The sequence below is a fragment of the Talpa occidentalis genome, unplaced genomic scaffold (genome assembly GCF_014898055.3).
Source record: "Talpa occidentalis isolate TD23 unplaced genomic scaffold, MPIMG_talOcc4v2.1 talOcc4.12, whole genome shotgun sequence".
Lineage (NCBI taxonomy): Eukaryota > Metazoa > Chordata > Mammalia > Eulipotyphla > Talpidae > Talpa > Talpa occidentalis.
In genome coordinates, this window is record NW_023601212.1 from 81,551,923 (window position 1) to 81,574,055 (window position 22,133).

Consider the following 22,133-nt stretch of genomic DNA (forward strand, 5'->3'; position numbering starts at 1 on the left):
CGCGCACTCAGGGAGCAAGGGCACCAGACCTCACAGTGCAGCCGCCATGGGGTGGCAGGGGCTGCGTTCTGCCAGGATGCAACACACCAGGAATACAAAGTAATTTAAGGCAAATTTTAATAGAGTTATAAAAATCATATGTACAAAACCATGTTAGACTAACCACTGTAGCTATAAAATACATTTTTACACTTTGTAACATATGTTCTACCCCGTACACAGTATTCACAGAGCAAGACTTCTGGTGTAGGCCGAGCCCACTGCAGGTGGGTTTGGGGCGGTGGCGACACTTCCAGGGGAGGGCCCGTGATGGAGCCCTTGGCGGTGACTCTTGGAATTTCCTTTCTATGTGTAAAAAGACCCTAGGAGGGTTCAAAGCTTGGCTTCTCAGAGAATGCTAAAGCTGAAGTGCCACCTCTCCCTTCGTCGGCAGGGCCCTCGGGGTAGCACCCCCGCTGCACACCAAAGCCTGCCAGGAGAACTAAGCACACAGTGGGTGTGGGCAGAGGTCAAGCGTATTAACACTGAACTTCCTGGCTGCGCTTCTGCCAACAGAGAATAATAAACTCGTCAATGCTCGCTGGCTTGAAAGGCCTCTTGGAATGTTTTAAATCAATTTGCATAACAGGCGCTGAAGCTTCTAGAGATGGGCAGGCACAATCGAGGTCTATTTTAAATTTCTTCATAACCAGGTTTGCTGAAGACTCCAATGGGTAAAGTCTGAACAGGACAGTGTGATGAAGAGACTGGCCAAGGTTTCCTCAGGCTGCATTGGGTGTCTCCCGCATATATGCCTCACCCCATCGCCCCCCGGACACGGCTGTCCACCTGTCTGTAGGGGCCTCTGGAGAAGAGGTCTAGGCTCATCCAGACAGCATGGGGGAGTAAAAGAGCCACCGCAAGCAGAATCTGCTAGCCTGATCTGTAGATCAAGTTGGCTTCAATTTTTCAGCCTGAGTCCCAAAGTCACTTAGATGTGTGAGCTCTGAGGGCAGTTGGTACTGACCTTTTCTGAGGGAGGCAAAGTGAGAGGTGGTTGTGGAAGGAGATCTCATGTCACCTCCAGGCTTTGGGAGGTTCCAGAGGAGCCAGTTCCAGCATGGAGGAACAGGAGCCCATCTGCAGGCCCTCATGCCACCTGGAGCATTCCTGGCCAGTGGGGGCAGTACCGACCAGCCTCTGGCCCTGTCTGCCTATTGCAACAGAGGTCTTCCCAGCACCCGTTTTCAATCTCCCTTTCCACGGCAGGCATCCCCAATCAGTTGGCAGACATGCACCCGTGTACTAGTCCCAGAAAGTACCAGAATGGGGCTTGTTTATACCCTACTCAGAGAGGGTCAAGTTCTTAGTTACCCTCATCTGGACTTCCAGCCCCTCCTACCAAAGGACATGTGTAGTCAGAGCCAACGGGGTGTGTGTGTGTGTGTGTGTGTGTGTGTGTGTGTGTGACAGGAGCAGGACACCCCAGAGCTGGTCTGGCTCTGCCACCTGTTGGGGACACATAGTTCCACAGGAAACTCCACCTTGACTGTGAATAGCTGGGTTTATGTTCATTTGACTGTAATACATCAGCTTTAAAAAATACAAAATAAAGTGAATTCGGTGTTCACAGAAAGGTGCCGAATCGGCAGGTCTGACCAACAGCCCTTTATTTTCATGGAACAGGACAGGGCAGAAAAGGGAAGCCCTGTCCCAGTCACTCACAGCCTGGTGCCTTCCCACACTGCCCCGCTGCTAACCAGCCCGCCTGCTAGGAAATGCAGGCTAATTCAAGAACCCCAAAGCACGGCTCTAGCGTTTCATCAAGTTCATGTTACACACACATAAAACCATCTCAAGGAAAAAAAAAAAAACCTACCTTCTGTGACCCGCTCAAAAAACAGAACCTACTTTTCAGGTCAAGCCAGGTTTCTACTTCTGTGAAGTGAGCAGCAGTCACATTTATTGCCCATCAGCGGCAGTCTTTAGGGTCTCTTATAGTAAGAACCCCACAATGACATTTTAAGACGTGTCGTGAATACTGATAAAAGGCGTGAGCAGGGACAAGTTGCTGCAGGCTGGCGCTGGACATAAGAGCAATTCTGTGTCTCAGCTCCACCGTGGCTTGCGCAGCTAGGAGAGCGCGCTATTGTCCCATGTGTAGTGTGTCCTTCCGGGCGGGAATTCCATGGTTTATTCTGAGGTCACCCCATTTCCTAGCCGTGCTACTCACAGACACCAATTCCTAGGATTACACTTCCTGCCCAGAAATCTGAGCGCCCACTTGTTTCCTGTGGTCTGGGATTATAGCCTCGGGAAAGTTCAGCTTTCCTGGGGACCAGCCCAGCAAGACATAGATGAGGCAAAATCAACAGACTGCAAGGCCTAGCTCTGAGTGCTCGCGTCTCCAGCCTCTTGCTCTGAGGGGGTCCCTATTATCAAGATGAACAGAATCACCGCAGGCAGGCAGTTCACTGCCAGGGCCACTCTGGATAAGATGTATTAGGCTGAACCCAGGCAAGAACAAGGGCACTGGGGGTGCTTTGGCAATTAGTAACCTTTTGTGCTTTGTAGTAAGTTTTCACCTGAAGAGATACCAACAGCAGCATGGAAGTTAAACCCACTCATTTCAAAAGACCATCCTAAATACTGAGAAGCAACCAGCCTTCTAGTTCTAGCAAATTCTGATGGGAAGAGACCCAGTTGCAAAAGAGTAGAGACCCACAAAAGCAGCCTCTAGTGGCTCAAGTCCTCCCTCAGCCACTCAGAAGGCAGGAACAGGCTCCAAAATAGGCCTGTGACCCTGCACAGTCCTGCAAAGTCATGTGCCCAGAAGGGCCATTCACACAGCACATGTCAGCATCTGAACCTCCGAACTGAGCTAAGGAAACACCTCTTCTTTGAGGGATGCCACACCTTTCTCTTCAGGGCCCAACACACTTCTCACAGAAGGAGCTGAAGTCAGAGTTGGTAAAACCCTCCCATCAGTGGGTGCTGAGCCCTCGGCCCTCTCAGCTGCAGATGCGCTTCCAACACACCAAAACAGGGGGCAGGATTGTGCCTCACTGTCGTTGAGGCCCCAGAATCACATGTGTAAGGAACATCTATCCCTGGTCTGCTGTGGAAATGAAGTAAGCCTTAATATAGGCTTTTTCTTCAGTGAAACCTCCTAAATTTCCAGGAATCATTTTAGCGTGAGGTTGCTGAGCACATCTGATGAACATGACAGAGAAAGAGGGACCAAAAAGATCTGAAAGGACTGCCCACTGGTCTCGAGAGACCAAGTGAGACGACCTCACTCAAATCACCACCCTTTGCTGTGTCTTCTCAAGGCAGGTTGCTGCCAGTGAGGGGAAGACTAAATAGAATTTCATGGATCGGGAACGCTGCCCACACTGTCCACCCTCTCCTTCTGTTGCAGAACACAACCTCCTGAACAGCTGGGATCCAGGCACTTTCCAAAGACCCCCAGGGACCCAACGTTGGGGCAGGACTGAGAATCACCCTTTGGTTCAATTTTCCTAAGTGTAGAAACTGGACAAAGTGCTTAGCCCACTGCCATGGACGATGAGGCGTGTGATGTGCCCATTGCTGACACTTTCTGGAGGGATTTCTGACTTTCCCACCGTGGTCATTTTCAGCCCCGCACCGCAGTGTACACCACCATGCCCTACCAGGTGGTGTTCCCTGGACAACACACGCACTCCTCCTTCTAGGAGAGAATCCTGAGTGCCACAGACCGTGCCAACAGCTGGAAGTCCTTCATGGTGATTTCTCCATTTTGTGACTGGGACAAAAACCCCAAGGGTTGTGCTGACAGGATCTCCCACCCCACTGTACCCTTGGGTTTTCTTCCGGGTCTCTGGACATGTCAAATGTCAGTCCGTGGGTCCCCCTCCTTGGGCCTTTCCCAATCTCTCCCCCACACACGCGTGTCTTTACGCGTGTATGCCTCCATCACCTGTTCTGAAGCTGTGTTCCAGAGACTTCCATGCAAAACAGTTATTTATGACAGCTCTCCTGTGTGTCAGGCTCTGTGTAGCATGTGGAGATAAAAACTGGTTAACAAATCATGACCCTTCAGGTAAAATTAAGATTAGAGTTATTTGCTCTGAATTTTTGGGACTAAAAAATTAGTGTTGGTTTTGAATGCTGAGTGATATTTACATTAAGCAAAGAAAAACTAGGGATTTATTTTAATGACCATCTAGAGACTGAAGGCAGTCAAACCATCAAATCAGATCCTCCCAGCCAAGGCCACTACAGCGCACAAAGTATAAACCGTGAGCAGTTCTCTGGGCGGCTCTCCTCATGGTACCTTTATCTTTAATACCGAATTAGAGATCCCCAGGACCCCCGAGTTAGTAAGTCATCTTGTTTCAAGATTATTTTCTGATCTTGGAGTAAGAAGTAAAAAAAAAAAAAAAAAAAAAAAAAAAAAAAATTACAAGAAAAGATTTCTAGAAATCTCTATAAATTACAAAGCTCTAACTTGAAATCTTTGAAACAATTTCTCTCTCTACAAGAAGAGTTAAAAAAAATTTCAGTAAAAAAACCTACATGTGTTCTCATGTGTAAACAGTATAACTATGAGGAAAATATGTATACCGAGGAAGTTTATTGTTACATTTTTGCAATAATATTGATAGATCAGGCCCACTATCTCCTGCTTCTCCAACACGTTGATAAAAAAGACAACAGTGAAATTAAAATAAAAAATACAAAAGCCTAAGGTTTGGGAGATAATGACTACCATCTGTGTGCAGAAAAGTTGTAAATGGTTTTAGTTTAGCCTTGCAAATGGGCATCTTCTCTGAGTCAAGGGTCACAGAACTTGGAGCCTGGCACCTTTAAAGACTCCATTTTGTCTGGTCTGGTGAGCAGGAGGCCCAGGCCCAGGAAGGGAGTGGCATCAGAGGCTGCGTGTCAGAGCCACCCTGCCCCCTGCCTGGTCAGTTCAACAGTTGTGATCTCTCTACATATGTGCTTCCAGTTTGGACAGCAAGTAAATCAGTTTAAAGGGGAAAAAGCACTCACTGAAGAGGCTTCCAAACACATCAGGAAGGCAGTTCCCACAACCTCATTGGTTATGTCAGCCACAATGGAGAGAATCCCCTCCAGAACGCTGAAGATCCCTACTTGGGGAGGAACAGCCTTAAATCCTCCCAAACTTCTACGAGAGAAAACTGACCAGGAGATGAGAGGCCGCACAGTCTGGGTCAGGGCAGTAGAAGACATGGTCTTAGGCCGCCCTGATGGAGCCCGTCAAGAGTGTTCTTTCTCCTTTAAACAGTGGCCATGGCACCAATCCTGGGTCATGTCCTTTCAGTTTATGAAGAGCAACAGGAAGCAGGACAAAAACCCCAACTTCTTTCCAGCAAACATGACACAAAGTCTTGAGCACCGAAAGAGAAAGAGAATTTCATGTTGTCTCCTCATTAAACACACGGTGATAATAAGGATGACTCAGAAGCAGGGCTTCCCTCCTTTCCTTCCGGATATCTGCACAAGATCTATGCTTATCTGGCTTGCTGAAAATGAACTGAGAGATGGGGAACAGTGCGGCCTGAGGATAGGGCCCTTGGATGTGTTGTCAACCTATAGTAACATTCTGGTGCCAGCTACAGAGGGAGATCTTGCTTCTTTTTAAATGCTAGAAAAAGTCCTAAACATAGAGGACAGACTTTTTTTTTTTTTTTTTTTAGAACAGGAATACACAATGAGGAGCAGTTTGGAATGCAATGTATTTTTAAACACAAGGAAAGACATCTGGCAGGTAACTGGACAAGATAACTGAGTGTAACATGGACCATACACATCAGCATCATAGCCTTCTGTGGTCTCCCTGTCCCGAAAGCCATGGCAGATAGTTACTTGGTATGTGTGCATAACAGAAGCGAGAGACTACAACAGGAATCAAGATTGAAGGGAGGACTGAAGACAGGGACCAGCTGTCCAAAGGCATCAGGTGTAGTGGCAGTTTGGAGAAACTGAGATTTCTTCGGTCTGTGAACTTGCTGAAAGGTCAGCTATTAGGACTCACCAAGCAGCTGTGGCATTAACAAAAGCTCTGCCAGTAATCTTGCCAGCTTTCAGAAGCCCCTGAGAGAAATAGGAAAAGCATTGCTATTTCCAAAATAAGGAAACACTAATGCAGCCAACAGTGGGCATCAGAAGATGACTTGTAAGACAGGAAGGTCACCTGTGCGGCCAGGTGGCTTTATGTCTGCCATGGGTGGGGGCAGGGTGGGTGTGGGGCGGATAGCCCCACTGTGTGCCTATAGTAGAGGAACATTCACTGTCAGTGCCCGTCCCACACTTCCACTCTGGGTTGTACTGCTGGGCAATCTGACAAGGCAGGAAGACAGCACACATCGTGGGGGCATTAAGGCAGGTCCACACCCTTAGAGCTCATGATGCCACCCACTAAAGCTGGGGGCCCTTAGCTTAATCTAAAATGCCTGGGCCAGGGTCTCTCTGGAAATTGGCACAAGAGTTTTAAAAGGCAACGTGTTCACTTTGGGAGGTGGCACTGAGACACCAGGGTGAGGCTCAGGCCGGGCTTGGGCACCGAGTTCAGTAGCATCAGCCTGCATTTCATCTCCTACAAACTACGGTCAAAGTTCTCAGGTTAGTCTGTCTTACTGAAGACTTGCAAGTTAGAGAGAAAAGCCATCTGCAAGGCTGGCTGGTTTTTGTCATTAAAGACAGCGTACGCGTGCACACACACACAATCCTTGATTAAATGGTGTCAGAAAAGAATAAAGTTTCTGTAAAAAGAAAGAAAGCTGTGTTATTAGGTATTACAAGTTAATACCAGAGTGATCCCTTGGATTTTCAGTAGTTTCACTAGTCCCCAGGATTCAGTAGCTAACTTCAAAGTTTCCTTGTCCTTTTGCCTGGAGCGCTTTGGCGTGGCTGACTAGACAGCATTCCCGAGCCAGATGTTGGATGGCACAGATCTGAGAAACCCCTGCAAGACCTGATGGCAAGAGACGCCAGGGATATCTGACCAATGGCCTTGAAGGCATGTGAGGACGACAATAGCAGGGGGCATCCTCTTTCACTGCAACATGATATCTTTCAGATTCTCTTGCAGGATGGTGTCCTTCACAGCATGGAACACAAAGCGGATGTTTTCCGTGTCTATGGCGGTGGTGAAGTGGTGGAAGAGTGGCTTGCTGCGATTCCGTCTCTTCCGGTCGAAACACTGGACCAAGTATCGCTGAACGTCCTCCAGCCTGTGAGGGTCACCCTTGAAATCCGGGAAGTGCTTCTTGATGCTGACAGTCTTCACCTTCTCCACTAGGAGGTCCATCTTGTTGAGGAACAGAATGATGGAGACATTGAAGAAGAGCTTGTTGTTGACTATTGTTTCAAAGATGTTCATGGACTCCACCAGCCGGTTGGTACGTCTGTCCTCCATGAGGACCTGGTCATACTCGCTGGAGGAGACCATGAATAGGATTGAGGTGATTCCATCAAAGCACTGGAACCACTTCTGGCGCTGAGAGCGCTGGCCACCCACATCCACCATCTTAAAAGGGATCTTTTTAATAACGAAGTCATGTTCCACAATTCCCTTGGTGGCTTTCCTTGCCAGCAGGATGTCTTGCTTACTAGGAAAGTAATTCTGTAAAAATATAGGACAAGGGAGAAATTTAGGAGAAGAAGAACAGGAGAAAATAAGAACAAAAAGATAGGGAGGAAAGAAAGAGTCAGACTGCCTTTCGTGAGAAGTAGAGCCAAATGCCAAAAAGCAACTACCATGTACACAATTACATGTTTATCATGGAACAGACAATAGTTCATTTCAAAATGAACACAGACCTCATCTCTCTGAGGAAGAGTTATCAGAATTCTCACTGTTGGGGGTCCAATCTAAACTCTTATTTCTCTTCTTCTCTGGAGGAAAAGAAGCTTTTTTTTTTTTGGTATCTGGACCACAGTAATCTTTCCATTTTTCTAACTTCCTGAATATACATAACCCAAAGCCTTACCATGAACTAGCCTAGCGTAGGTATTGCGATGCTAGCTGAACTTAGTCTGTAATGTATTTAATATGCTGTTCTCTGAAAACCTTTAGTCCTGAGCCACACACAGGCAACTGCAGTAACTCTCAAACCACTGACTTTGCACCTTTCAAATGCTCCTGTGATCACGGCACGTAAGCCCTCAGGCAGCAGTCTTGTCAAAACCGAACAGGGAGGATGTGGCCCTAGATCTGACTACCAACCCACAGGACACACAGGGGAGGGAGAAACAGCTATTTAACACCCCGGGACAGGACAGCAAAATCCAGAACTGAGAAAAAACATAGCAGAGAAATAATCCAACTACTCCAACAAATAAATTGAAAGAAGAAAAAGAGGGAGAAATCTACAGATTAAAAGAAATTTAAGTACCAATTGTGCTGTACGGGTCTTACCACGACGTTGAGTCAAACTGTTAAAATACAGCAGCACCCACAAGAAAATATTGAGACAAGTGGGAAAATCTCAAAACTGGAAGAATAATAGTTGGCATTAAGGAATCACTGCTAATTTTTGAGGAGCAATAATGGTAGTGTAGTTATTATTTTTAGAGTCTTTTATTGATGAAATGACAGGATGATGGATTTGTTCCTAGGAGTGGGGTGGAGCCAGTGAAACCAGACTGAGCATAAATGATAATTGTGGGAACTGGGGTTTCATTATAATGTCTATTTTCTGGATGTTTGAGTTTCCCACAATAAAAGGTTAAAGGAAATCTTGATTTAAGGAACTGCTGTCTCTTTTATGGTAACTCAGGCAAAGGAAATCTTACAGAACACTACTTTACATCCTAGTTTAGTGGTAACTAAAGGTTTATAAGCAAATAAGAACTTGAGAATTTCCTCCATTTGAACATGGACATCCGCACTACCCGCATGTATTTTCCCCTCCACCCTAACACAACCTGTAGATCTAAGTGGACACATGACATCACACCACCACTCAAGGTCACCCGCCACAACAAACACGGCTCACAGCACAGTGAAAAGTCCTTCCTCTTTGCATTGTGTTGGTCTGCACAGTGTTTTCTCATCCTGATCTCAGCCTCTCGGGATTAGGGGGTGTTTACTCACCAGTTGGCCGATCCGGTCCAAGTTATCCAGGAAGTACTTCACTGATTCACCCTGTCATAAAGGAGAAATATTCAGCACTCAGTCTTAGTTGAGGGATCCTGACCTGGCAATGTTTGTCACCTACTGGTAATGTGAGTATCATTTTGCCACTGCAAAAATGGGAAGGGAAAGTAAAAGGACTCAGAGAGCATGAACATTTTTAAAAATTAAAGACACATTAAAAATACTAAAAATGCAGTTTTTCTAGCTTCAACCTCAAGACTCAAATGCAGACTGTTTATCAGAACACTGCTACTTGATTCTGGATGCGACCCCTCTCACCAGTCTAGTTCTTCCTTTCCTCACATGGGGCTGGCCTGCTGTAGGCCACCAGGGAAGGATGGACTGGAGCTAGAATTTCAGATTAAGTTCCTATGTCAGTTTTGCTTCTGATAAAGCAGGCCCCATGTACTTGAAACAGTCGTTAAAGACAGCAAATCATTAAAGAAGAGGCATATGACAAAACATTTTTCATTACTGAAAACAGGCCTAACATTTCATCATTCCTTCACACGTTTATATGACCAGATTTTTTGTATAGAACAAAGACCATTTTGAACTGGGATTTCTGTGCTGGAATGACTAGTCTGTCTTTGTCTCATCAGCTGAATGTTGATACACATGTGCAACAACTGGCAGGACACCTTTAGAATCATTCAAGGTCCTGGCTGAACTATCAAATGGATGGTACTCATGGAAGAATTTAGTGGGAGTTAAAATGTTACTAAATGGAGTTAGCTAGAAAAAGTAGTAAGTGAACCGATTCCCTTAAAAGGCATGAAAAAGTTTCCTTAAAAAAGTAGAATTTGGAAAATTAATTATACCACATATACACAATGGAAGTATCTTTTTTGGAGTTTTCACTTTGAAATCTTACTGGTGGTAGGTGCCACAGGTTACCTTACACTAAGGGTCAGTGTGAGAAGTTCATGACACGCTTGACATTTTCACAGAAGTGTATAATATAAGGCCATCCATGTGTGGGAGGCTGACATTGTAAACACTGATGGGGGAAAGAGCACCAGAAAGGTACGGGATTGCAGCTTGAACTTAAGACTTAAAAAAAAAAAAAAAGCAGAATGCTAGCAGCAGCTAATTACAGATGTTTCTTTCCTTTCTTGTCTTAATCAGGCCCAAAGGGCAAAACCAATGGTAAGTTTCCTTTTCAACAAATGGTGCTAGAAAAACTGGTGGTCTGTGTGACAAAAATAAACCATAGACCCTTATCTTACACCATATACAAAAATGAACTCAAAACGGATCACAGACCTAAATGTGAAAAACTAAAACTACAAATTTAAAAAAAAAATAGGCAAAAATCTTTGTGATCTTGGATTAGAAAAATATTTTTGTGTTGGCAGAATTGCATCTCAGGCTGGTGAGACCCCAAGACAGGACCCAATACACTAGGAGCATCAGACTCACTGCAATACAGAACATCCTGGTTCTTTCACCAAGTGTCACTGTAATAATTTGTAACCTACCAACAGAACTAAGACATTTTTAGGGGAAAAAACCCCAAGAGCCATAAAACAAAACATCTTCACTTATAGCTTTAGCCTCAGCACAGTCTTGTACTAAGTGGAAACTGAATGCTTGCTGGTAACAGCAAGGTAAGAGTTTTCTCAAAGTTGACTCTTTAACAGTAGCTTAAACACTATTTCCTTTCATAACCTCATAGATTCCTGACTTCCATTTGCTGTCTAGGACCTATCGAAAAGCCTACCCCCACACCAGAATGGCAATAAGGAGGAAGGTTCCTCTTCTTTCTTACCAATGGACCTGCCTGATTAACATAAAACAGAGGTACTGAAAAACTAATAATACATGAATGAAAAAAATCTCATGCTTAGGCATTAGTCACTAACTCAAATGGGTGAGTCAGAATCTGGTCTCTTTAGGCTCTTTATGGAAAGTCCCTATATTTTCACTAACTTATTCAAATAAAACAAAGGAAAAAAAACCCAAACACAACATCTCCAAAACTATCAATATTTACTGTACTAGAAATTAAAACTGAGAGAAATTAAATTTATAAGCATATATATGCATATATGTAGATAGCCACCACACTGGAAAATGCCACAGTACATTGAGAGTGAATGAAAGTGTGAAAGGCAAATAATGTCTCCATATTACTGTGAAGTAGTTTTTTTTTTTTTAAAGATTTATTTATTTATACATGAACTGGGGTATAGGCCAGATGTGCGGGAGGGTGAGAGGATTCACCAGAGACAGAGCGGGGAACAGAACAGGCAGACTGACTGAAATAACTGCTAAGGGGAGCAGCGGGCGAGACAGGAGAGGTCTGGTGCACCATGTGGGTTGTTCCGTGGCTGGCGGGGATTGAACCAGCACTGCAGAGGCTGTGGACAGCTCCACAGTTTTCGCTCAACTGCCTGCACCACCAGGGAGTTCCCTTTTAGTAGTTTTGACCTCATGGGGTGCTTGATAGGGTCTCAGGACCACAGACCACACTCTGAGAACCATGGCTCTGGAAACTCTGGTGCATGGGTACCAGAAAGCTCCCAGCAACAGGATCATCAAAGTTAGTTGGAAACAACCCAAGATCTCCTTGGTTTCAATGGGTAAATAAAATGCAGCATTTTCATATGATCAAGTACTGGTTATGAACAAGAGAGAACTATAATGCTGAATTAAAGAAAACAGTTATAGTAAAATAGTTACATGATTCTTTACATGTGAGGTTTTAGAAAGGCTAAAGTGAACATAATGAGAGTTACAACAGCTAATGCATATCTAGTGCTTGGATGCCAGGCACTGGTCTCAGCATCACACATATACTGATTCCATGAGCCCTCATGGTTATACTTTGGTGAGAGTTACTGTTACCCCAATAACAATAAAACTGAGACAAAGTGGTTAAGGAGCTGTTGCTCAGTAGTATTTGGGTATACATAGGTGGCAAACATCCAGATGAAAGGGAGGGAACAGCTGGAAATCACAAGAATGGCTATGCCTGATGGTGGGGTACTTAACAGTGGCAGGGTGTCTGGGGGGTTTTAAATCACTGTGATGTTCTAAATCTAGGTAGCAGTTAGTGATGCGTTTGGCTTATATTTTAATTGGCTTATTTTTTTCAAGACTGAGCATATGTTTTCAGATCCTTTTCTGTAGCTATACAGGATATTGGAATCAAGTATATATTCTGCAATTTTAAAAAAGAGTAAAAGAAAGAAACACACAATGCAGGTATTAGCAAATAATCCTTAAGATCATGCCACTCCCTCAGGATATTTGAGAAAACTGTGCTGGTCTCATTTACTGTGACCAAAGCCCTCTCCCCATCCCCCCACCCCCATGCATAGCCCAGGACTAGCTGGGTGGCTTTTAAAAAAGCCCTCCAGCCACAGGATTGCTTGGACTGGAAGTAAATATGGCTTTGTCATGTGACTACAAACACATTAAAATGACATGAATACTCAAATTTAAAAGTATCAAAAAATAGAACTACACCTTTAAGGTACTTTAAGGTACTTTAAGGTCAAAAAACTAAAAGTCAAAAAAGAAGAGCCATCAGCAATATGAAAATAAGGAACACGGCTGAAAAGAGTGCTGTGTGATTAGGTACATGTGTCTTCTGACAGCTGGCTGGCTCTGTCTTTTCTATTATGCACGTCTTTGCCTTGGGGAAGGAGTAGAAAATGTTGAGAGATGACTAAAAAGACAGTAAATTGTGAAATATTCAGGATTTCCAAGTAGGACAGTGATCACTTTTAACCAAATTATACTGTACAACTTATACTAAATAGTGCTGTCTCATGTAAAGTACAAATATCTCCTTTTCTGTATATCCCATGAGTCAATCCAAATGCTTTCTCAGCTTGCCAGTGAGCAGGCGCACACCCAGCAAGTCTAAGTAATCGATCTACAGTCTTTCCCACACACAATGGGAAGCACTCCAGAACTAAAAGTGCCCTTTGGTCATCAGTCAACACTGTGGTCCTCTTTACTTCTGGGCAGTTTATTCCAAAGACATGCCTAAGACATAATGGCAGTCAGGGACTCTCCTGGATACCACATCGGAGCTGGGTGAAGGCCCACCCAGGTACAGGTCACATTCCCAGTATACCATCCAACAGTCCCCTAAAATCTGTCACTGTCCCTTTAAGTCTCCCACCCTCTCCCTCCAAATCCATCTGCACTTCCTTCTACAGGCAGCTTATCCAGGGAGCTAAGTTTAGCTGCCACCATTTCTAATCTGTCCCTAGGGACATGTACGAGTCTCTGTCTGTGGGGTTGCCCCAGCAGATACTTGCATGGCTAGAAGAACCACGATTGTCAAATCCCTGGTAGGGTAGGGGTAGCTCCCTACAACAGGTTTTTTTTTTTTTCTCTTTTTTTCTTTTTGTGGATGTAGGTGGAGTATTCTGCTGACAGAAATCTTCCTCACTCCAGTTCACACTAGTTTGACAAGGTTGGCCTGGTCAGTCCTCACTGCACATGACTTATTCTGGGACAGGCTGTTGCTTTGGACCTAAGACAGTAAACTGTAATTGAAGTCACAAACACAGCATGTTATACTTCATAAAACCCAGTTAGTTTCCTACATTGTCTGATATCAACCCCAGGAATCATTTTGATTTATACTTGTCGAAGAAAAAACAATCACCCTCCTTAAGACATGAGCCTTAAGTCCATGACTCCTGGAGCTCTGCTGAAAAGGGTGGGGGGGCAGTTCTGTGCCTGTCTCCTCTCCTACAGAATCAGAGCAACAACCCCACTCCAATGGGGTTTTGCAGGCAACAGAGTTCACAGAGTAAGCACTGCAAAGGAAGCTACTGTCTCACTAAGCCAAAACATCTGCCACACTTGGTTCTGAGGATGGTGCCAATGACAGAATTGGAGCTATTACAGAAGGAAAGTAAAAGTAAAGAAGACCAGTAAGCTTCTTTTTACCTGATGTTACTCAGGCCAGAGAGAGAGACAGGGACTTTAAAGACTCATGCCCTCGGAACTGATTATATTACCCTTCAGAATCATTACCAGCTCATCTACTTAATTCTGAAGGACTGAAATAATTCCCACTGTGTATAGTGTACGTGCTCCTCAAACCAGCCTCTCAAGCCTAGACTCAATTTTACTTGCTTTATAATTTGCCAACCATTGGTTCTTCCTTCTGGTATAAGTGAATTTGCTAAAAAACACCCTCACAAGTAAGTAGTTGCCAAAATCGGTTGCTAGAAAACAAAAGGCCATTAGTATTGCTGTAATACAAAAAAGTGAATAGCAACTAAAAATGTTGCATTCACCCTTTAGGTAGCAGTTAGTGCCAACGAGCTCTTTAGGTGACTACTTAAAACTCAGCTCCTTTCCAGTCCATGTTTTCCCATCAGTCACACCAACCAATGCTAGAACCTGAGAGAACAGTGAGAGTCCAGTTCGCCCCCAGCCTAGCCATTTACAGAGCCTCACCATCCCTGACCAGCTCACAGACATCGCAAACACTGCACTGCTAGCCCATTCCTCACCATAACCACCATCTCTACTTCTAGCCCTTTTATAAAAAATGTAACCATGGAGAAATCCATGAAATCATGGAATGCGAAAAATATCAAGTCACAACATCAAAAGGCTTTGACATTGAGGTTAAGGCGGTGAACACTCCAATGGAACTTCCATTTCCAGGAGGAGTTATAAAGGTATAGCACAGAGCTCAGCTGATAAACGCGCACAGGTATCTGATATATGAAAGTCACAGATGGGGTGAGAGGTGCGAGGCCTGAGCAGCATACACTGCCCGCTGGGTTGGGGACAGGGCCAGCAAGAGCAACTAGGTGTCAAGCATTGTATTACACACTTGACATTACAAACATAGTCAACTATTCCCATTTTCCCGGTTGAAGAAACCAAAGCTCAGAAGTTAACTTGTACAAGGTCAAAGAAGCTGCTTAGGTCCAAAGGCCATGCTCTTCGCCGTTACAATTACAGGGCTGCCGCATGTCAGGCTTTATACTTAAGAGTCCCACTGCACTTCCTAAAAATTAAAAATTCAGACCAAAGATAGTAATCCCATTCCTGACACAGCCAAGGAGACGGAGCACAGAGCTGAAGAGAATGAGAGGACAAAGCCCCTGAACTGGGTAGAGTCTTGCAGCCAGCGGCCCCCTGGGTGGTGGAGGTGAGCCAAATGGAAGGTCAGAGTGTTCTTCAGCTGGAGGTTTACCCGCCCAGCCAGCCTCCCTACCACGGGTTGAACAAAAGGGAAGTGCAGTGCTCAGAGCAGCCTTCAGGCTGCCAAGAACTGAGTCATTCCCAAGCCTCGGCAGCAGGCTCTCTGAAGCAAGAAAAGGCAAGTTCTGCCTGCTGGCTGGGAGGAGCGGGAAGCAACAGGAGCCAGGGCAGGGATATCCCAGACACTCCTGTCGGCTCATAAAGGACCTTTGTGCTCTCTGCCCTCGCTAACAGGACCGTGGGCGGAGGGGTCTGGTGCTCCCAGGCCACAGGACCACTGACTCAGCACTCACCCCCTCCACAAACACTCGGACCATGTATGGCTCCTGATCGTCCCTGGAGACTGGCACACTACGCAGTAGTCTACCTCTCCTCTCAGAGAAGGGGCGGAGAAAAGGGGTTAGGAGGATTTCATAAGAGATGCCCCTCTCTGAACAACAACAAAACACACAGAGTGGTACAAACACTAAAGATAATTCACAGGAGAAATATAAGTCCTCACATACAGGAGTGACATTTGGACAGAATTACTGCACTGCGGCCCGAGTGGCAGCGTGCATTCGGCAGTTTATTTGCTTCATCTGGCAGAGAAAACTCAGAGTTCCAGCACAGGTAGCCCACAAAGGGTTTCTTCCTTTTGCCTTGCCAAATGTCTGAGTAAAGGCTTTGTCTGAAAAAGCTACCTGAACTCCCTCAACCCCGGCAACAGTTTGGTTCCACTGAGTGGGCTGAAGCTCTAATACACTTGTACTAACCTGTTTTTCAAATTTAAATGGCCCTATGATCTAAAGCTAACTCAAAACACAAAGAATGACTCCAAGGTCTAAAATATCTGGAGTGAGCTGCCATGAAAACATTTATATTTCCTTGTGATAAACACCAAAAAGAAGATTCTGGAAGTGGGGTCCTGTTGCAACTTGTATTTTTTTGTATTTATTACCAGATCATGCCACGGTACTTCAAAATGTGGCACTTGCTAACTGCTCTTAATGAACCTCAAAAAATCACATTAGTTATACTTCTGACTTAAAAAAAAAATCACCTTAAAAATATGAATCAGGCGGAACAAAATAATCTTTATTTAGGTTCTGGCTTATCCCCAAAAGAGACAACTTTAGTACAAGATAAGCCCAATAAAATCATTTATATATGTAACGTGCAGTTCAAGGCAGAAGATGCAAGTCTTATAGAAATTACTTTTGTGAAACTGATTTACCGAACAATTCAGAGATCAAAGCCCAGTCAGTAACTAAGCTTCCTGATCAATCCTGTTTTTTTTTTTTTTCCCTGCAGTAGAAAGGAAACAAATATCCAATCAGCTTTCTTCCTTCAAGAGTCAGTGCCAGCCAGCCAGAACTCTGAAATTGGACCTGCATGCAAGATACTCCTACAGGAATGTCTCTTCTTGGTAGAAAGACCCATGGCTGCACATGAACCCCAGTTCAGGCTACTTTGGGGATACCTCCTTAGAACAACAGCAGGTGTTCAGGAACAGAGCCAAACAAAACGTCAGCCTCCCACAGCCTGAGCACAGGGCCCTCCTGGACACTGGGCACATTTGAGACATGTCAGTAAACTGCTTCTCAAAGGAACATGTTTTCCACTTTCTCAAATGGAGAATTTTGCTTGATATTTCCAACATTTTTAAAAACTCTGTAAAAAAGTTGTAAACTTACAGAGTTGTAAGCTCTGTGAAAGAGTGAATTGTAATTTCACAAAATCTTGTTCTTAAAGCGCAGGGAAGACATTTAGAAGAATATTTTATCACATTCTGCAATAAAGCTAGTAAAGGAAGTTCTTTTTTAAATAGAGAGTATTAAGTAGCTAAAGTATAGATTTATATATATATAAAAAATCCCGTTAGCCCTCTCCTGTCCACCAAAAAAAGCAGCTCCTGGTGGGCAGCTCCTGGTGGGCTGCCTTGGCTGAGTGGAATGACAGGCAGGGAGCATGGCCACAGGCGTGGGAACAAGGCTCTCAGCTCCACCACTGCTGACTTCCTGACGCTCCACTGAGTTTACTCATCAAACTCACCATACCATTGAGGGATCCTGATTCTTTAAAAATATTAGATAATGGGGCCTCCCTTGTGGTGCAAGGGATTAAGCATCAGCACTTATGAAGCTATCCGCAGCTACTGCAGCACGAGTTTGATTCCGGCCAGGGAGCGACCCACATGTTGCAGCAGAACTTTCTTGTCTTGCCCGCTGCTCCCCTCAGCAGTGTATTTCAGTTGGTCTGCCTGTTTTGCTCCCCACTCTGTCTCTGGTGAATCCCCTCACCCCTGGCACCTCTGGCCTGTACCCCAGCTCTTGCATGCATAAATAAATCTTAAACAAAAATTAGATAAGAAGGGGAAAATATTATTTATTGTAAGAGAAAAAAATCGCCCCAGAAAAGCTTCACTTTAGCTCTATTAGAAGCCCCATTATTTGTATTTCTTTTAAACACACTGTGTAAAATGTTCACAGTAGCATCATTCTTTGTATCACACAGGCATGACACAACTGGTATATATGGAGCATATATATGGAATATTTATTCAGTAATAAAAACGATTGAAATGCAGATTTATGCTACAATGTGAACAAAACTTAAACACAGTAGCTAAATGAAGAAGTCAGACACAAGAGGCCACATATTGTATGATTCCATTTACATGAAAGAAATATCCAGAAACTCTACAGAGATAGAAAGTGGATAAGGGGTTGCCTGGGGCTGGGAACTGGGGTTGAGTGTAAATGGGCACAAGGGACCTCACTGTGATGATGGAAATGTTCTAAAATGGGTTTATAGTGATGACTGCACAACTTGGTAAATTTACTAAAAGTCATTAAGTTGTACACTTTAAAAAAATGCAATAAAAAGAAAAAAGTTTCTATAAAACCAAGTTATGTACTCAAGAACACTCCTGTTTTGCTCACACTGAGAATTAATCATCTCCATTTAATAACTCCTAAGTAGCTCAACACTGGTTCAGGCCTAAGAACTATTTCAGAGGCTCAACATTTTCAGGGAAGGTAAAGCTCCAATTATAAAGTCTGTTAAAGGACTGTTTCATCTTTATTAAGCCACAGTTATTTAACAAAATAGCAGCAGGAAGCTAAACAGACCCTGATGTCAATTAAAAGGAAACCAAGTTAATATCCCTAAATGGAACTGCAGGCTTCTGCATGTTGGCCTCCAAACCCCAGGACTGCGCTCCCACAATAAACGGAGCACAGGAATAGAAGGGATACTCAGAGCTCTGGTGTCCTGGCGGTTTGAAATTGATCCTTCTTGAGTTTTGTTCTCTTAGAACCTCCAAAAAATATAAAGGCAAAAGCAAATCTTGGGCATCCTATATCTTCTAGTCTGGGATTACCAAAGTATTACTCTCTGAGGATACTTCTCGTAGACAATGTAGGTAGAACAAATCACATCGCTTTCCTGGAGGCACAGGAAGTCTGTTCAATGGTGTTTTACCCATTTTTCTTACATTTATCTACTGCCAAAAATCCCTTTTTACATAAGTCTAAAAGTCAACCTACTTTTAAAATCAGGTAAGAGATCATCTTTATAAAACGTGCCCTTATGAAAAAAAGGTGGAAATCATTATCACTACCATTTATTAAAATATTTTGGCCTTTGACTGGAAATATATCAGGATGTCTGTATCTTACAACTCTGAGATAAAGAGCTGGCAAGATTTTTTTTTTAAAGTTCTGAAAAAAAATATGTAGAAGAGAGAATAAAATGGAGAGAAATGATGAATTAAATGTACCTGGGTGAGAGGTAGACCTAAATCCTCAGAACTTCTCTTACAACTTTTCTATAAGTATGAAATAATTTCAAAGCAAAAATTAAAAATTAAATTATCATCTGTGACATTTTGTGCTCATGAACACATGAGCTCTCTGAGGAAAACAGTTAACAATATTTCAAAAAGTCAACCAATTAAGTGCCTACTCAGAGTCTGTTTCAAGACATTCCCTTTCATAGATAAGGAGGCTGCTGCAGGGACTCACAGATAAAACAATCATGCCTGCCTGGTCATGTACTGAACTGTCCTATAAAGTTGTTACAGGGGAATGAGTCCAGAGTGCTCCCCTCAAGGGGAACTTGCATGCATTTTCTAGAAGCCTCACTGAGGCTGCTGCACAGATAACCTTTCCAGTTTATTAGTCACTGAGAAGTGCATCTTAAGTTCCTGGGAACTGCTGATCCAACTGCAGCTGAGATTCTGTATGAAGTTTATTTGTTCAATTATTTGAATTCTCCAAACCATTCAAATAACAAATACCTTATTTGTTATCATCAGTAGAGTTCAGCTTTTATTTCTTAATCCAGAATTTTCTTTGATGGCATCTGGGCAGCAGGTTTTGCTTTATTTCTAACATATAAATAAATTACCTTCTCTACCATAGTTTAAGTTTCCAGATTCATACTTTTACTTCATTCATACTTAAAGCTAAAGAATTTCCTCTTCCTCAATATTTTGCTAAAGTCATAACCTCAAACAATTTCAATTTTAATATTCTGCATAGCTAAAAGGAATAAAAATCTCCAATTCAGGGCTTATTATAGTCATTTAATCACAACCAAGGTCTAACCTCTGACCTGGGGTTGCATCTAAAAGCATTTACCTTTTCTTTGTTTTTTTTTTTGAAAACTGGAGGGAAGCTAGAAAACCAGACCTAGTAGTTTAGCCACATTTGGGTTCTTATGCAGCATCTGAAGTTTCCCCTTTCCTTTCTCACAGCATGTGCCAATGAATCCCTTAGGGAATGTAGAGATTAATTACAGCTGGACTTGCTTGAGCCCAGTCCTCTTAGTCAATGAAATCCTTGAGACTTAAGGAAACATTATTTTAAATGCTTCTGTTCAGGCAGCATGCACCAAGTGTTGAGGTTGGTCGCTGCATTTTGTATGGTAAGAAAGTAATATCATGAAGAAAATGAAAAAAGTTTTTAAATAGAGGGAAGCATAACCCAGGAACTCAGATCCCAGGAACCCAACTAGCTTTACAGAATCTTAACACTTGACATTCATAATCACTTTTGTTAAAATTTAAGAAAAAAGTAACATCAATTTTGCCAAGCTGATGGCAAAAGTCAATATAAGAAGATATTGTTAGGGGGTCTCCCTGGTGGCGCGGGGGGTTGAAATGCAGCCTGTGAAGTTGTCTGCAGCCACTGCAGCACAAGTTCGATCCCCAGGCAGGGAGCTACCCACATGGCACAGCAATCCTCTCCTGTCTCGCCTGCTGCTCCCCTCAGCAGTATATTTCAGTCGGTCTGCCTGTTCTGTTCTCCACTCTGTCTCTGGTGAGTCCTCTCACTCCCCAAACCTCTGGCCTGTACCCCAGTTATTGTATGCATAAATAAATAAATCTAAAAAAAAAAAAGATATTGTTAAATGAATCAATGGGCAAGAGAGAGTGGGTACTTGATAAACCTGAAATTTTACTTTTGAATTTTGTTATCCTGGACACTCCCAGTTTAAACCAATTGTCTTGTTAAAATTAATAGTAGGATTTCTTTTCACTCACAAAATGCCCTGATTTGTGTTATCAATTATACGGTCACACAAATTTTACATTTTGACACACTGTGGCTCAACAGAGTCTACAACCTCACCAAGTATGAATAGTCCAAGCCTGACATCATTCAGCTAGGCTTGTTACAGGGCAATGCTGATCCAAAGCTTTGACATTAAATGCTAGATTTAGACTTCACTGAGTAATGAGAACTAATGGGACTATGCACTTGTAACTTTGCCCTTGTATGCAGAGTCATTTCAGATCAGAATTATGGCAGTCATGTGCTCCTTTGCCATATACCAAAGGAATAACGGCGTTTCCTGCATACATGACAAGCCACCGTGCAGCATTCAGCACTGTTTCATTTATTTATTTATTTATTTTTGTGGGACCCTTGCCGGTGGCTGGGGATCGAACTGTCGCTGCAGAGGCCGCGGGCAGCCTCGCAACCCAGCGCTCAACTGCTGTGCCACCAGGGGAGGCCCTCAGCACTGTTTTAAGATTGTATGAACATGGCCCAGGTTAAGCATGAAGCTCTGATATCCTGTGGGACAAATGTGTAAGGAACAGAATTAGGGAACCAAATGGTTAAAATCAAATAAAAGAACCTGAGATGGAGAGTTCAGCTAATTCAACAAGCAATCTAAAGTTGCCAAACAAAAAACAACCTATTGTTTAGTGTGTTAAAATAAACTGCACCAAGATGGGGGCACTGATTTATAATCTACTTTCTCTCTCTTTCCTTCTAATCTCTAATAAAATATCTCTTCCTTCCATGTACACACGGCTTGTATTTTCCATAAAAAAGCCAAAAGAACTCCAAAGTTGAGATAATTCAATTTTTCTAATGGGTCCCAAAAGTTTCAATTTCTACATCAAACTTTCCACTTGAAGGACATACATTCTGTGTTAGTGTCATGATTACTTTGGTCCAGAAGAACTTGAAGGCAGTTTGTTTGGTAAACACATCCAGCAGACAATACACTTACTGGCAGGTTTTACCTAACAGATGTGAGCTAGGAAAGAACTATATAAATCAGTCTTCAAACAATTACACTTACATGTTCTATTTAAATAAAAAACGATAAGATGCTTTCAGGGGACAGATACTAAATCTGGGCCAATCCAATCTACAGAGAAGAGGTTAGTAGAGCAGGGCAGGTAGGGCCCCCAGATGACCCTGACCCAGTGTGGATAGGAAGAAGCCCCTCTGGAATGACAGGCCAGACTAAGGAAGAACTACTTTGTTCTAGGAGCTCTTTGAGGAAGGTACAGTTTTCCTTCTCTTCCCAC

General features: G+C 43.4%; 1 protein-coding gene across 1 annotated transcript in view; it reads right to left on the minus strand.

Annotated features, from left to right (window-relative positions):
* Positions 1-3: 3 nt before the first annotated feature.
* Positions 4-22,133, minus strand: part of GNA12 (G protein subunit alpha 12) — an 80,383-nt gene continuing 58,253 nt past the window's right edge. Inside the window, exons 3-4 of the mRNA XM_037507055.2 lie at positions 9,086-9,136; positions 4-7,612 (exon numbers count right to left, since the gene is read on the minus strand). Coding sequence (XP_037362952.1) covers positions 7,043-7,612; positions 9,086-9,136 — 621 coding nt within the window. The 3' untranslated portion in view covers positions 4-7,042. The remainder of the gene's footprint in view (positions 7,613-9,085; positions 9,137-22,133) is intronic.